At 57.6% G+C, this 15,841-nt stretch overlaps 1 protein-coding gene across 1 annotated transcript in view; it reads left to right on the top strand.

Annotated features, from left to right (window-relative positions):
- TBC1D9B (TBC1 domain family, member 9B (with GRAM domain)) overlaps positions 1-15,841 on the top strand; it is a 47,744-nt gene that overhangs the window by 31,209 nt on the left and 694 nt on the right. Inside the window, exons 7-21 of the mRNA XM_005864949.2 lie at positions 2,358-2,519; positions 2,824-2,974; positions 3,439-3,653; positions 5,761-5,878; positions 6,695-6,980; positions 8,327-8,456; positions 8,583-8,681; positions 9,395-9,463; positions 10,246-10,486; positions 10,733-10,798; positions 12,015-12,086; positions 12,285-12,335; positions 13,839-13,901; positions 14,427-14,533; positions 15,665-15,841. Coding sequence (XP_005865011.1) covers positions 2,358-2,519; positions 2,824-2,974; positions 3,439-3,653; positions 5,761-5,878; positions 6,695-6,980; positions 8,327-8,456; positions 8,583-8,681; positions 9,395-9,463; positions 10,246-10,486; positions 10,733-10,798; positions 12,015-12,086; positions 12,285-12,335; positions 13,839-13,901; positions 14,427-14,533; positions 15,665-15,841 — 2,007 coding nt within the window. The remainder of the gene's footprint in view (positions 1-2,357; positions 2,520-2,823; positions 2,975-3,438; positions 3,654-5,760; positions 5,879-6,694; positions 6,981-8,326; positions 8,457-8,582; positions 8,682-9,394; positions 9,464-10,245; positions 10,487-10,732; positions 10,799-12,014; positions 12,087-12,284; positions 12,336-13,838; positions 13,902-14,426; positions 14,534-15,664) is intronic.

The raw sequence follows: 15,841 nt of genomic DNA, 5'->3' as shown, positions 1-15,841 counted from the left end.
GGGCGGGAGGGGGGGGCATTATTCTGCATAGACACAGCATCACAGCTGCGCTGGGGCCAGGGAGGGGAGAGGAAAAGCCCTAAGGGCCTGGAGTTCAGAAATAACCAAAAAATAGCTCCCTCCCCCCAAAAGTGATGCCTCACTGAACAGAACCCTCAGCAAGTGACTCTGAGAAACAGCCCATGAAACTGGGAGCAGATTTCTCAGGCTCATTCACTGATAAGTACTAGTAAACAGAACTGCATGCAGAATCCGCTAAGGAGCTGAGGGGAGAGGGAGAAGCTAGGGTGGCGCTCGCCATCGAGAATCTCAAAAACACCCGACGAAGCTCTTCACGGGGCCCTCTCCGTCTGGACTAGGTCCTTCCCCTGGATTCTAGCAGTTTGTCATGAAAAAGTATTTAGTGGCCCCCAGATCCATTCCAGAACACCAGCTAGGGCAGAGGGGTGGGCTGTGGATATGAACTAGCAGGCTTATCTTTTTCTCCTTTTTAAAGTTTTTATTAAAAACTACTCTGCTGTGGTACCATGGACTTACACTATGCTGTACATATTGAAAGAGTAGAGTTTGATGGGTTTAACGTGGAGAGTCCCCATGCAGGGGACATAGAAAAGGGGGAGTGTGGTGCGGTGGCTGGTGGGATCAGAGGTGACAGGAGGACGCAAGAGCTGGCAGAGGGAGCCCACTGGCCCACGAAGCCGAGAAGGCCATGCAGTGGCCACCTGTCATCAAAGGTGGCTTCTGTCCACTGAACGTGGTTTCCTGCCAGCAGTGCCATCCCCAGGCTGGGTGGTACCAGGATGGCAGCAGCCCCTGGATCCTCCTCGGCTCATCCTCATGTTCCCTGTAGAGTCACCACTGCACGTCCTGGTGGCCACTGGGTGCCACAGTACCCCAAGTTCCCTGAGGCTGTGAGTAGAAATGCTAATTAGTTAGTGTGGGGGCATCACCCCAGGTCTCAGCAGAACCCACAAAGCGTGGGGCCAAGAGTGGAGAGAGACGTGCCCCACGTGAAAACGGGAAACTGCTGCTGGCAGAAGTGGAAGTGGATTCCAGGGAGCCAGTGACCAGTGTCCACCCAAGAGCAGCACTGTTTCTGTCGGTGGGCACTCAGGGCAGGAGCTGAGGGGAGAACCAGAGAGGGCACTGGCCCTAGACCATCTGACCCCTGGGCCAGAGGACAAGCTCCCTGCACAGGCCATTGCCCACAGTGGCAAGCTTGCCTGGAAGTCAGGTGCCCACAGGCAGAATATAGTCTGGAGAGCAAGGGGCAAAGGCAGGTGTCGGGCATCACCCAGACTGTGCCTAAAGGGGCTGGGATGCCAGTGGTTCCCTGAGGAGACCTTCTCCTTGCGGGGAGGGGAGGAGTCAGGCTAGGAACTTACCTACTTGCTCTATTAGCATGGAGGCCCGGAGGCTCGGTTCCAGAAAGCCAGGGAAGAACCCTGAAGTTCAGGGCTTCCTTGCAGACCTGTGTTCCTGGTGCCCCCCTTCTGCCAGCCCTATGTGCATCCCCCGTAGGTTCCCAAAACCCACAGGGTTCATTTCTCTTGCCGTTGGCTATCTGTGCAATGGGAAAGCAGATTCCCAGGCTCCTGCACTGGGGCGGGGCCTCCCCTAATGCAGGTTAGACCCTGCGGGGAGGTAGCCCGAAGTAGAGATAATCCACAGGCGAGGACCCCCTCCTTACATCCAGTTCTAGGTCTGTGCCCTTATCTTTGCCTCCAGAGCCCCGGGAGTGCAGTGGACGGGCAGCCTGAGGAAGGCCGCCTTCCCTCACTCAGCAGACAGGAGGGACCTGCAGGAGGGACCCGTCGCTCTGAAAAGGCTGTCAGGCTTGGGCCTGCGCTGGGGCCGGGCCTCTGCGCCACTTTCCTGCATGGCTCGGTGCGCGTGCTCCATGGGGTCCCTAGTGCTCTTTCCTGGCAGTCCCAACCTGAGCTGATCCCTGTGGCCAGGGGCCCGGGAACAGATGCCACCATCAGCCATGGGGTCCGCTGGGTCTGCAGCCCAGAGGCTGGAATAAGGGTAGTGTCCCTGGGAACTCGGCGCCGCAGGCAGGCCCTTTGGCCTACACGAGCTGGCTTCTCAGAGTTTCTTCTCTCCTGGCCCTGACCGCACTGAGCAGGCCTCACAGGATGGGCCCAGAACCCTCCAGCGAGAAGCCAGCCGGCGTGGGTGGGCCTGGTGAGGAGGACAGTGTAGGAGTCTGGCGAGGTGGTGGGACCAGGCCGAAGCATAGGCTCCTGCTGGTCCAGACCAGGTGTGCCCCCCCCAGTGCTGCCCCCTTCAGGCAGCGACTGCGTGCACCTGGGAGGCCTGCAGGCTCAATGTCGCCCTCTGTGTGTACTTTCCAGTCTTCTCAAGCTCCTCAGGAGGCATCAGAGCAGCCCGCCAGCCCCAGCTCATCCTGTGGTGGCTGCCAGAGCTCCCTCGCGCAGGAGGCGCCAACTGCTTCCCAGGGCCTGCTCAAACTCTTCCGGAGGAACGCGCCAGTGGAGGACCTGGGGGCCAAAGGGGTAAGCCCAGAGCGGGGCTCCATTGCCATACCAGGCCCACGTGTGGGGGGGCAGGGCCAGCCTGTGATTCTGTGCCCATCACAGGCAGTGTCGTCCCTGTGGGCCCCAGGCCTCTGCAGGGAGGCCCATGTGCCTGCTGCCTGAGGTTGGTGCTGTGCTCAGTGCAGCCTGAGCTGGGGGCATTTACTGTGAGCCCTTGGAAACCTGAGGTGGCGGTCAGCGTGCCAGATGGAGAAGGAAGGTGGGAGAGCCACCGGCCCCAGCAACCTGGGTCACACGTAGCCCCTCATTGCCTTTCCCCCAGGCCAAGGAGACGATGAAGGAGGAGTTATGGAACATCCACTTCTCTGAGTACGGGCGCGGCGTGTGCATGTACCGCACGGCCAAGACCCGGGACCTGGTGCTGAAGGGCATTCCCGAGGGCCTCCGTGGGGAGCTCTGGCTCCTCTTCTCTGGTGAGCTGCCCTGCCAACCCCCAGCTGGCTCCTGAGTTGGCCAGGCAGGAGCTGCCTGAGCTTCACAGGGTGGAAATGGGACTCCGCTGTGAGGGGCCTGGTTCGGGCCCACACCAGGAGCGGAGTCCTGGAGAGCAGACGGCGGGGCGGGGCGCTGTCGCCGGCTGACACCTCTCCACCTGCAGTGGGACTCGAGTAGCCCCCCCGGCCTCCTTTCCCTGGGACAGACTCTGACCACATGCACACCCTGGGCCACTTGGACAGTTTCAGGAGGAGGGGTATCAGCCATTGGAACTTGGGTGGGGTGCCCCCTACAAGGAGCAGTCACGAGGGAACCTTTGCCTCCCACCACATGACTGATCCCAAAGTTCCACTTCTCTGTGGTCCATTGTCGTCTCCAAACTGCCTGTCACTGCCCTGAAGCCCCAGGAGGGGAGGAGACAGCGCTAGCCGTGTCTCCACAGGGGCCTGGAATGAGATGGTGACTCACCCTGGCTACTACTCGGAGCTGGTGGAGAAGTCCACAGGGAGGTACAGCCTGGCCACGGAGGAGATTGAGCGAGACCTCCACCGCTCCATGCCCGAGCACCCTGCCTTCCAGAACGAGCTCGGGATCGCCGCGCTTCGGCGGGTGCTGACTGCCTATGCTTTCCGAAACCCTACCATCGGCTACTGCCAGGTAAGGGGCTTATCAGGGACCCAGAGAGCATCACCCACCAGAGGCTCATGGGAGCAGGTCCCCATGGCCCTGGGCCTGAGTGATGGCCTCACATAATAACTTCAAGGGTGCCGTTCCAAGGTGTAATTAAAAACAATTGCTCATCTCATCCCCATGCTATATATTGTTATCTTCTATGTGCTTCTGGTATAGGTCCTGGAGTCATTTGATTATTTTGTGTGTGTGATAAAAACACATAATAAAACTTAACGCCTTCACCATTCATTCTTAAGTGTACACTCTATGGCAGTGATGGCGAACCTTTTGAGCTCGGCGTGTCAGCATTTTGAAAAACCCTAACTAGCCGAAACCGGTTTGGCTCAGTGGATAGAGTGTCGGCTTGCGGACTGAAAGGTCCCAGGAACCCATTGTGGCCCTCGAGTCAAAAAGTTTGCCCACCCCTGGTAGTGGGAGAAATCACCAAGTCCAGTCAAAGGGTTAAGTACTGGGACGGTGACTCAGGCAGGGACTCGGGATTCCAGGGAAGTCTCCTAGCCTGGGATGGGATGGAATGAGGGTAGGGGCTGAGCTGAGTCTTTTTAAAGGAGCAAGAGTCAGTCTGGTGACATGCAGGGGACATGGCACTTCAGACAGAGGGGAGAGCATAAGTAAAAAGAGTAAAAACAGAGGAGAGGACAGCACCGTGATGGCGAACCTTTTGAGCTCGGCGTGTCAGCATTTTGCAAAACCCTAACTTAACTCTGGTGCCGTGTCACATATAGAAATTTTTTGATATTTGCAACCATAGTAAAACAAAGACTTATATTTTTGATATTTATTTTATATATTTAAATGCCATTTAACAAAGAAAAATCAACCAAAAAAATGAGTCAGAGGTGACACGCGTGTCATAGGTTTGCCATCACTGCTCTATGGCATTAAGTATATCTGTGCAGCCTTCACTACCATCCATTGCCAGAACTCTTTCAGCAATTCCCCTAGCTACCCCTGGCAACCACTGTTCTTTCTGTCTCTGTGAACCTGACTCCTCCAGGAACCTCAGATAAGTGGACTCAGAGAGTATTTGTCCTTTTGTGGCTGGCTTATTTCATTAGCATAATATCCTCGAGGTTCATCCATGTTGTAGCTTGTGTTAGCGTTTCCTGCCTTTTTAAGGCTGAGTCATATTTCATTGTGTGTATAGAACACACTTTGTTAATCCAGTCATCTAAGGATGGACACTTGGCTTCCTTCATCTTTGGCTGTTGTGAATATGCTGCTGTGAACGGAGTACACAGTATCAGTTCCAGTCCCTGCTTCCAGTTATGTTGTTATATACCCAGAAGTGGAAGTGCCAGCCATATAATGATTCTATATTGAAATGTTTTAGGAATTGCCATAGCATTTTCCACAGAAGTTACACCATTTACATTCCCACCAGCAATGCACAAGGCTTCCAGTTTCTCCTCATCCTCACCAACCCTTGTTATTTTCTGTGTTTTTGGTAACAGCCATCCTAATGGGGTGAGGTGTCATCTCATTGAAGCTTTGATTTGCATTTCTGGCAGGATTTTATTGTAAATCTAGCGGGCATTTTTCTGGTCAGGTCAGATGGCTTCCTGTTTCCCATAGCTTGCTCCTGGGCTTCAGAAAAACAGGCCAACTCCCCAAAATCACTTTCTGTAGGGCCAGTGTTCTGCACGAATCTCACCAGTGCATGGGAAGCCAGTATGCTAGCTTTAAGTAATTTTTAAGCTAAGATGTCACCACTGAAGTGCTGTGCGGGTCCCAGTGTTGCCATAGTCTCCCTGTAGCCATGGAGCCTCGCACACAGCTCACTTACACGTCCACCTGTACTCACACCTCAGACACCGGATGCCACTCAAGTGCCACGCGCTCATGTCTGCCTTCTCAGTTTTCCAAGTGCCTGCTGCCCAATTTGAGGGGCGTGGCTGACTGTTTTTGTCAAGTTGATTTCCTGCGAATTACTTTTTGACAAATTATACATAGCCCAGTGGGATGGTTTGTTGTCGCCGGACTTGATTGTAGTGCCAAACCCTTTGGGGGAATTGACAGTTTTCCTTGGTGTCCAGCTCCGGAGCCTCCTTCACCGTCTCTGTGCCCACAGGCCATGAACATCGTCACCTCTGTGCTCCTGCTCTATGGCAGCGAGGAGGAGGCCTTCTGGCTGCTGGTGGCCCTCTGCGAGCGAATGCTGCCCGACTACTACAACACCAGGGTGGTGGGTGAGTGCCTGCCGGCTGGTGGCTCCAGGGTGGGGCCTCGCTGGGGCTGGCTCCCTGCCCCGCATGTCCTACACGGGAGCCCTCGGAGGCCTCGGCCATGCTGCCGGCTGAAGACAGCCCCTGTCCCCACTGGACAAACCGCGACACTGCCAAGTGGAGAGCCATGCAGGCAGCCCTGGCCGTCCAGGCAGACTGCCTATGGACCCCGGGGATGGCTGCAGGAAGAGCAGGCCTTACATACTGGTGGTGGGTCAAAGTCGGCTGGTGCCTAAATTCCGAAGCATCTAACTCTTCTTAAGCTTTTTTATTGTAGACAATTTCCAGCCTCACAACTAGAGTGTACAGTACACCGTGCACCTCTTACCCAGCCCAGCTCTCACGGCCTCAGCAGAGGTTCTGTGTTAGCAGTGGAAGTGCACTTACCAATGTGTTCTGTGATGTACAAAAGTATGTCTGCTCTTTCAAGATTCGTTTCAGGGGTCTCTACTCTCGGGGTCCTTTAGAATCATATCTGTTGATCAGCTTCAAGGCAGGTACATACAGAAGCCACCAAGATCACTGTTACTGTCCCAGAAAAAAATCCCCAGTATAATGGAAGAAATAATTCTTTTAAACCACCAAATGTATAACATCTCCTCCTGCCAGCCGCTCCTGGGGCCTCCACAGGAGATCTGGTGAGACAACCAGGGCCTGCCTGCATGTGGCTCTCCACTTTGCAGCTGTGTAGGTGGAGCTGGCCAGGGACCCCTGGGCTTCCTGCCCCTTAGGCCCTGGATTCCACGCGGGCCACCGTCCACTTCTGCGTGCTCTCACTAGGGGCCCTGGTGGACCAAGGAATCTTCGAAGAGCTCACGAGAGACTTCCTGCCCCAGCTCTCTGAGAAGATGCAAGACCTCGGGGTAATCGCCAGCATCTCGCTCTCCTGGTTCCTCACCCTCTTCCTCAGCGTCATGCCCTTCGAGAGCGCTGTGGTCATTGTCGACTGCTTCTTCTACGAGGGCATCAAGGTGGTCCTGCAGCTGGCCTTGGCCATCCTGGATGCCAACATGGAGAAGCTGCTGGACTGCAGCGACGAAGGCGAGGCCATGACCATCCTGGGCAGGTGACCGAGTGGCCTCCCTTCTCCTGCTGGAGAGCCCGCCCTTCCTCGGCCTTGGGCACTCCTTGGTCAGCAAGAGCCCAGGCAGGGCTAGAGTCAGGGGCACTCCAGGAGGGGGCTGGGGCCTCCTCTCAGTGGGAGATAAATGGCAGAGGGTAGTGATCACCACCTGGAGAAGATGAAAGGGTCAGCCCCAGCATGTTGGGCGGGAGGGCCATTGGGCAGGGAGGAGCAGGGCCTCCTGCTTGTGCCTCCCTGAGCCCAGCAGCATCACTCCTCCCACCCCAGCCCGAGGCTCACGCGGGCCTGCCGTGATTGCTGAAAAGTGGTCCTGGCATCCTCCTCCTCTCCAGTCCTCATAGACACTGGAGGATCCAGCCCCTCCAGGCCCATGACACTCCTGCCGTGAGCTCCGAGCCTGCTTCATTATGGTTCTCCCTGCTCCCCTCTCACCCACCAGCATCCCACAGGGATCTTGCTGATCAGAATATCACCATCTCTCCCCTGGACATGGGGGCTCCCTATACCACTGGTGGTTCTCTGTACAAAGGAGCTGAGTCCCCCAGCCTGGCCTTCAGGCCACTTACATCCAGGCCCCTCCTGGCCTCATTCCCGCCGAGACCCTGAGCTCTGTATAGTCCTCCTGACCGTGTGCACGTATTTGGCCCACCTGGCATGCCAGCTGCCCAGGACAGCCTGGGACACTGCCACTCAACTGCTGAGCCAGCCCAGGTGCTGTGGGAGGTTCAGCCAGTGGCCAGAGTCTGAGACGGGTTCTCACACCAGAAACATCGGGCCTCGGGCAGGAACCTGTGGTGTAGATCAGCCACCCTCTCCCACCTGAGTGTCAGCCCAGCCCAGCAAGCCTGGGAGGGCGTGAGGTCCTGGCCGGCCAAGGTCAAGCCCTGTCCTAAGGCTGTGTCCCTGGGGAAGCAGGTCCCTACGACCCCCCACAGCGGGGCCCCTTGCGCCTTTCTCCCGGGGCATTCCTTTGGTCCCTGATTCTTCCTGGCCAGGGAGTCCCCAAGTCCCCAAGGGCTCGACAAAGGGGGGGAGCACATCCTTCCAATGGACAAAGCGTCTCCTAGTATGTGAGGATCTGGCTTATCCAGGGTCCTGCCCATGGGACCCCAGAGGACAGTCTGGCTTCCTCAGGCCTTGAGGGAGCAAGGCCTTCTCTCCACTACCTCCCGGGGGATAACTGATGTACAGGGCTCAGCTCTCACTGCCCTGCAGGATGCCCAGCCCTCGGCAGGCTCCTTCATTAATTGGGAGACTATGCAAATTAAGTCCCTCCACATCACTGTCGCCTGTTAGCGCTCTAGACTTCTGTCCTTTAATCCCTCCAGATACCTGGATAATGTGGTCAATAAGCAGAGTGTTTCTCCGCCCATCCCACACCTCCACGCCCTGCTGACCAGTGGAGATGACCCTCCTGAAGAGGTGGACATCTTTGACCTCCTTAAAGTGTCCTATGAGGTCAGCACTGACCGGGGATGTTCGGCCAGGCCGTTCATTTGGTCCCTGTGGTGCGGGTGGCCCAGCAGTGGTGGCCCTCTGCTCTGTGGTTCTACCTCACCTCACTGAGTCACCCTTGGCCCATAGAAATTCAGCAGCCTGAGGGCCGACGACATTGAACAGATGAGGTTTAAACAGAGGCTGAAAGTGATCCAGTCTTTGGAGGATACGGCCAAGAGGAGTGTGGTATGATGGCCCCAGGTTGCCGGGGGCAAAGGTGGGGTGGTACCCCATGTGGGCGCTCCTGCTGTGCTGCCTTCAGGGCTCCCCTCAGGGCGGGGCAGGCGCAGTTCCCTAGTGCTGCCTCAGTGGGACTGGCATCAGGGCGCCTGTGCCAGTCACTGTGTCCTGCTCGTGGGTTGGTCACTGGGAAGCTTATCTGACACCCAGTGTCCACAGGCCAAACGTGGTCTTCCTCTGTGCTGAGCCCTCGCCTGGCAGTGCCCTGCCTCTGGGTAGTGACACTCAGGCACCCTCCACCCACCCAGCCCACCGAGGTCTGCTAGAGCCTTTGTTCCCCTCATCTCTGGAGGGAGGATTTCCTGAGAAGTTCTAGAACGATTTCCAAAGAGCCAGTGTCAGGGTCTTCCCAGGGACCCAGACAGCAGCCATGCGATGCCTGCCCCTCACCCCGTGTCCTTGACCGGGCATTCCGGACAGGAAGCTCCCCGTCCCCACCAGGAGGGAGTGAGAACCGAGTGGCAGGTGGTGTGGAGGGAAGCCATGGGCCACACCCTCTTTCCTGAATGGACTGCCTCCGATGCTTGACCAGCGGGCAGCACCAAGACGGGTTCTCCTCTCCTTCCTCATCCGCACGGGGATTCCCTCAAAGAGCGTCTCGCCTTCACCATGGCAGGTGCTTGAGAAGCTGTCACTCACTCGTTTCTCTTTCCTCCCAGGTCCGGGCTATACCTGGGGACATTGGCTTCTCAGTGGAAGAGCTGGAGGACCTTTACATGGTGTTTAAGGTGACAGCCAAGAGCAAGGGCAGCACCGGCCCCATCCTGTCCCCGATGCATCCTCATGCAGCGGCCAGACTGCTGTGGTGGGAGGAAGTCCTTGGAGTTTAGGCAGGACATGATCTTAGTGTTAGAAAACCCGCTCGCCAGCTCACACAGGAGAGGGAATGCCTGGCCCGTGTGACGAAAGCCTGGGCATGCACAGCTTCAAGCGTGGCAGGGTCCGGGCTCACCCCGCTGTCAGGCTCCCGCCCACATGCCGCGGGGCTGCTCTCCCTGCGGAGTGGCAGGGCTGTCATCGGCGGCCGGGTCGCCCTGTCCTCAGTAACCCCCGTGGAAGGAAATGTTTCTTTCCAGTGGTTTTAGCGAAAGGCTCGGTGCCGTGACTATAGGAGAGTGTCACTGGGTCAAAAGGGCCATCTGCCTGCCCATTGCTTGAGGCGGGGACAGGGGCTTTCCAGGTGCTGTTAACAGGCGAAGGGAAAAGGGTGCTGAAGGCCACACTGGTCGGTTCCGGTCATTTCCCTTCGGCCCCATCTGCCTCTGGTTCAGCCCCTGAGGTGGCTGCTGTGCTGTGGCCTTAGGGTCAGAACAGTCGAGCCAGCGCTGCCTCTCGCCCACCATGACCCACCGTGACCTGTCCCAGCACCCACACCTGTGAACAGGGCTGGAGGCTCCAGCTTGAGGTCCTGGGAGGCTGTGCAGCTCGGCGCTCACACTCGGGCCTCTGCAGCCGTGGCTGGAGGAGGAGGGTGGGCACGTGGACCCCTCACCAGGCTGTGCCCCTGCAGGCCAAGCACCTGGCGAGTCAGTACTGGGGGAGCAGCAGGCCCACCGCTGTGCGTCGGGACCCCAGCCTGCCCTACCTGGAGCAGTACCGCATCGACGCCAGCCAGTTCCAGGAACTCTTTGCCAGCCTGACGCCCTGGGCCTGTGGCGCCCACACGCCCGTGCTGGCGGGGCGCATGTTCCGGCTCCTGGACCGAAACAAGGACTCGCTGATCAACTTCAAGGAATTCGTGACAGGGATGAGTGAGTGGCTCCAGGGCATTTTCCACTGGAGACGTGGGGGCCCAATGGGGTTCCTCCGTCCCTCAGCCCAGTGCTGCCCACACTGGGTCTGTGGGCCCCAGAGAAGGGGGAAGCTCAGGACAGCAGGAGGCCTGGGACCCTCCCCAAGGGCGGCAGCTGTGAGGAGGGCCCAGGAGAAGGGGAGGAGGAGGAGAGGGCAGGCGTGGGGTAAGAGCCCTCTTGCCAGTGAGCCTCTTCCCTCCACAGGTGGCATGTACCACGGGGACCTGACGGAGAAGCTCAAGGTCCTCTACAAGCTGCACTTGCCCCCCGGTGAGCCTCCCTCCCGCTCCCCGGGGAAGGCCCCTCACCGTCCAGAGCTGCCCTGCAGCATCCAAGCACAGGCCTCTGCGGGGGAGGGGGGGGCGCAAGTGGAGTGGGGGCTCCCCCTCCCCATGAGCCAGTGCTGAGGCGCACCCCCATCTTGGTCTGAGAGTTAGCAAGAGTGGCTGCAAGGAGAGCTCTCCAGGGCGGGTCCCTGAGGGGCTGGGGCTGGGCAGGTGCAAGTCCTGGCCCCAGGCCCTGCTCTGGGTGGCGCTGCCTTCCTGCTGCTGCTGGCCACGCGTGTCAGCACTGCCTGGGAGGGATTTGCTAAATGCTGGGGCCACACTCACCCCAGAGGGTAGTTTCTGTGCAGCCAGAGGGGGAAGCCCTGCTCTCACTGCCCTTGCCTGTGGCTGGTTTTCCCTGTGAGGCCACAAGCCACAGTGGCCTCCAGGGAAGTTGTATTGGCCACCAATGATTCTGCTGAGGGAGAGGCTGGCGCTCTCTCCCACTGGGCCAGGCCCTGCCACCTCCCCAGTGCCACACACTGCGCAGCCCGCACTGCACTCCCTCCCACAGCAGGGAGAATACGCCCACACTGAACCGTGTGGGTCCCTCGGGTCCACTTTCAGAGAAAGTCCCCGTATGGACCAGTGTCCAGGATGCAGGAAGTGAGAAGAGCGAGTCACTTGTGCACAGGTGGTCCCTGCACATACGCTGGCAGGAGCACAAACATCCCAGAAGGCCCTCTGGGCCACAGCACAGGGAGGGAGGCTGGCCGCTCCCTGGCCTCCAGCTGCACTAGCTAGAACTACGGCCCGAGGGCCACATGCAAATACAAATATTGTATTTGTTCCCGTTTTGTTTTTTTACTTCAAAATAAGATATGTGCAGTGTGCATAGGAATTTGTTCATAGTTTTTTTTTAAACTATAGTTTGGCCCTCCAACGGTCTGAGGGACAGTGAACTGGCCCCCTGTTTAAAAAGTTTGAGGACCCCTGAGCTAGACTTTTACCTGCGACAACTATTACATTTCAAAAACAACGTAAAAGTCAAGAAAGTAGCCATAACCAGAACCCGGCTTCATGATGACCACGAGCTCTATGGCGGGCAGGGAGTGGGGGCACATGCCAGTGGGGGGCACACCTTGTCCAGGACTCAGGACGGCCTCACGAGAATCACATTGTTTCTCCCTGCCCTCGCCCTCCTTTCGCTCTGAGCACAGCCCTGAGCCCCGAGGAGGCCGAGTCAGCCCTGGAAGCAGCCCACTACTTCACTGAGGACAGCTCCTCGGAAGGTGAGCGCTGCTGGGACAGGTGGCCTGCAGCCCTGAGGGGTGGGGAACCTGCCTTGTTGGGGTGCTCGCGAACCAGGGCACTGCCTCTCTCTGGGCACATCCCTGGGGTGTTCTCACTCATTTCTCTTGTCTCTGCCTTCCTGGACTCTGGCCTCGCCCTCCCTCCCTCTGCCCTTCACTCCCCCCTCTCCTTTCCAGCATCTCCTCTGGCCTCAGATCTGGATCTTTACCTGCCCTGGGAGGCTCAAGGTCAGTCCCTGGGGGCAGCAGCACCCTCTGCCCTGGGCTTCCTCCAGGCCTTGGGCTCTGTCTTCCTCAGTTCCCTGCACGGTCAGGAGGCCTGCAAGCTCTTGGTCCCAGGGACGCTCCTGAGTGGCTAAGTCCTGAGGAGGACCCATAGCCAAGGGCTTGTCATGGGTGGTCAGTGAGGGCACGCAGCACGGGGGGCCTTGCGCAGGCACCAGAGCGTCAGCTCCACAGCCATGTGCAAAAAGTGTCCCGTTGTCTCATTCATAGGAACAAGCACAAACGCTGTCATTGCAACCAGGCAAAACACGAGCAGGGTGCATGGCAGAGCAGGAGGGTGGTGGGTGCTTCCTTGAGAAATGTTTTCCGTGTCCCTCACACCTTCCTGTTCGGGGTGAATGTGTTTGTTTAAATCCCTGTGCTGCACTTAAGCCCTTGGGAGCATCAGATCCAGATGGTGGGGCATTCTGGGCCTGGGCCTTAGCAGTCGAGCTGGTGCTGTATAATATACTTACCCAAAGGGACCAACACTCTGCCCTGTAACTTCTCGGGGGGGTGAGGGGGACAGTACACACCAAGGATGATACACCCAACAGAAATTACAAACAGCATGTAGCAAGATGCCCAGGGCAGCCCGGATCTGTGTGTTCAGTGGTTAGTACATCAACCTCGTACCAAAGGTCGTGGTTTCTATTACTAGTTAAGGGCACATGCACATACCTGGGTTGTAGGGTTTGGGTTTTTTTAAATATATTTTTATTGATTTCAGAGAGGAAGGGAGGAGGAAGAGAGAGATGGAAACATCAATGATAAATCCTTGATCTGTTGCCTCCTGCACACCCCACAATGGGGATCGAGCCCAAACCTGGGCATGTGCCCTGACTGGGAATCAAACTGTGAGCTCCTGGTTCATACGTCAACACTCAACCACTGAGCCACACCGGTTTAATCCCCAGGCCCAGTTGGAGAGGGTGCAGGAGGCAACCAATCAATGTGTCTCTCATATTGATGTCTCTCTCTCCCCCGTCACTCCCTTCCTTCCACTCTCTCTAAAAATTAATAGAAAAAATATCCTCAGGAGAGGATTTTAAAAAGAAGAAGAGATACAGAGCCGAGCAGTATTTAAAACTTCATCCTCGGCTGGTGTGGGGGAAGGTCAAATTGCTAATTAGGCCCCTTTGGTTTGACCTTTTTCAGCAGAGATTACAGAACTTAGTTCTTGGAGTTTTTCTCCATAATGTGCACCATCGTTCACTTAAACACTGACTGGTGCGATTTACATTCCTTTGAAAGACAGGAAGTGCGAGCTGGGTGGCTCCGGGGTTTCATGTAGCCGGTGGAGAGGAGCAGCCGCCCCTGCTGACAGGCGGGCGGCCAGTGCAGAGGGCAGAGCAGCGCCTGCCACCGGGGCGTGTTGGCTTCTGCAGGAGACCACGGATGGCCACTCACGGACCTCAGCGTGGAGTCGTAACGGGAGAATGTTCTGTGTTCTTTTTCGGTGTCCAGAAGCCCTGCGGCAGGAAGAGGGCGAGGGAGCTGGATGTGAGGACGTCCAAGGAAAAGGAGGAGGTATATACAGGCCCTCTCCGCTGCTGCCGTGGAGGCGGGGCCAGTGGGGTGCGGTGCCCTGTCACTTCGGAAGGCCCCCACCGGGGACATGGCAAGCCCCGCCTGAGTCCAAGGCTCTCCCTGTGGAAAGGGGGGGTGTGAGGGAGGCCCTGCTCATGTCAGCCCCAGGCCTGGATCTTCTTGTAGCTGTGAACACCTCCCCTCCCCACGCCGCTGCCGCCACCTCCTCCCGGGTGCCTGCTTTCTGCCAGGACCCTTCTCATGCGTCCTCATTCCAGCCTCCCGTGGTCCCATCACCATCTTGGGCCTGGGGAAGGCAGGTTGGCTCATCTTTATCAGTTTAGGTCAAACCTACTTTAGCATAGCCCAGGGGAGACCCCTGAGTGGTCTGGAGTGTTCTTTCCCCAAATGCTGGGTGTTTGTAAAAGGGCCCAGACCACACCCTACCCCGCTCATTCCCTGCTACCAGCCCCCAGCCCGCTGTCATTTGATAGATGGAGTTTAATTTTTTCTCCCAACTCGCAGAGGAGAAGGGGACCAGCCCCCCCGATTACCGGCACTACCTTCAAATGTGGGCCAAGGAGAAGGAGGTTCAGAAGGAGACCATTAAGGACTTTCCCAAGATGAACCAGGTAGGCCCCCCGAGCCTGCAGCAGACGCTGCGTGAGTGGCCTAGCTGGTCCTCCCCCCGCACCCCAGAGGGGGTTCTGTCTGCCTCTGGATCCCGCTAGTCAGATGGCAGGGACGAGTCCAGAAAGACAGGAGGCCAGGTGTGTCAGGGCCTGTTGGGCCGTGTCGTGGGGACAGCTTGTTCCCGGTCACTCAGGACCCATGAACCAGAAAAGCACTGGGGAAGGTGGGCCCCTCAGGGGCAGAGACTTGACACACCACCTTCAAGGAGACGTGTCACGGCGCTCCTGCTGCTGGGCCCACACGCGCGCTCTGCGCACACAGGCTCCTGGTGGATTTGCTGGTCTCTAGGTTTAGAGCCTGGAGTCTCGGTGAATTCTCCAGGCCAGACCATAGACATGTAACCAAAGGCAGTTCTTTTTTAAATATATTTGTATTGGTTTCTGAGAGGAAAGGAGAGGGGGAGAGAGAGAGAGAAACATTAATGAAAGAGAAACATTTATCGGCTGCCTCCTGCACACCCCACACTGGGGATCCAGCCTGCAACCCGGGCATGTGCCCTGACCAGGAATCAAACCGTGACACTCAGCCACTGAGCCACACCTGCTGGACCAGCCTGAGGGTGCCCGGCTCTGCCCAAAGGGGCCCCTGCAGTCGGGCGCCTCACCGCGGGCAGGAGGCATCGTGTGTGATCTCAGGACCCGGAACCGGACCTCCTTCCCTCACTGACCGGCCGCACTTGCCTGGTCACCACCCTCTAAAGAGCTTTGTCAGGAGTTGAAGTCGCTCTGATTAAAGATATAAAAAGCTGAAGGTGGCTCCAGAGCACCGTGAGGAAATCTGTGTAGGCACTGGGTCCAGAGAATCACGATAGAAAAAGGCCCATCAGCTGACAGAGGACACAGACAGAGAGGTTCCAGGTCGTTCTCTGTCCTGAAGGGCAGCTGGGAGATAGAGCCCTCTGAGGCCACGCTTCCCTCTCCGACCCTCATGGTTCAGTCTGACCTGGCACCACAAGGTGCGGGCGTGGATGTGCCAACAAGACCACACCCACGCAGGTCGGTGGCCAGCACTGGCAGCCTGACCTGTCTTCCACCAGCTCCCTGCCCTTGTTCTGTTTTTCCCTTTAAAAGGAGCAGTTCATTGAGCTGTGCAAGACGCTTTACAACATGTTCAGTGAAGACTCCATGGAGCAGGACTTGTACCACGCCATCGCCACAGTGGCCAGCCTGCTGCTGCGCATCGGGGAGGTGGGGAAGAGGTTCTCGGCGCAGCCCGGCAGGAAGCCCCGGGACGGGGCCCCCGGGGAG

This window comes from Myotis brandtii, unplaced genomic scaffold (assembly GCF_000412655.1).
Source record: "Myotis brandtii unplaced genomic scaffold, ASM41265v1 scaffold193, whole genome shotgun sequence".
Taxonomy (NCBI): Eukaryota; Metazoa; Chordata; class Mammalia; order Chiroptera; family Vespertilionidae; genus Myotis; species Myotis brandtii.
This window is presented reverse-complemented; position numbering and strand designations above follow the sequence as displayed.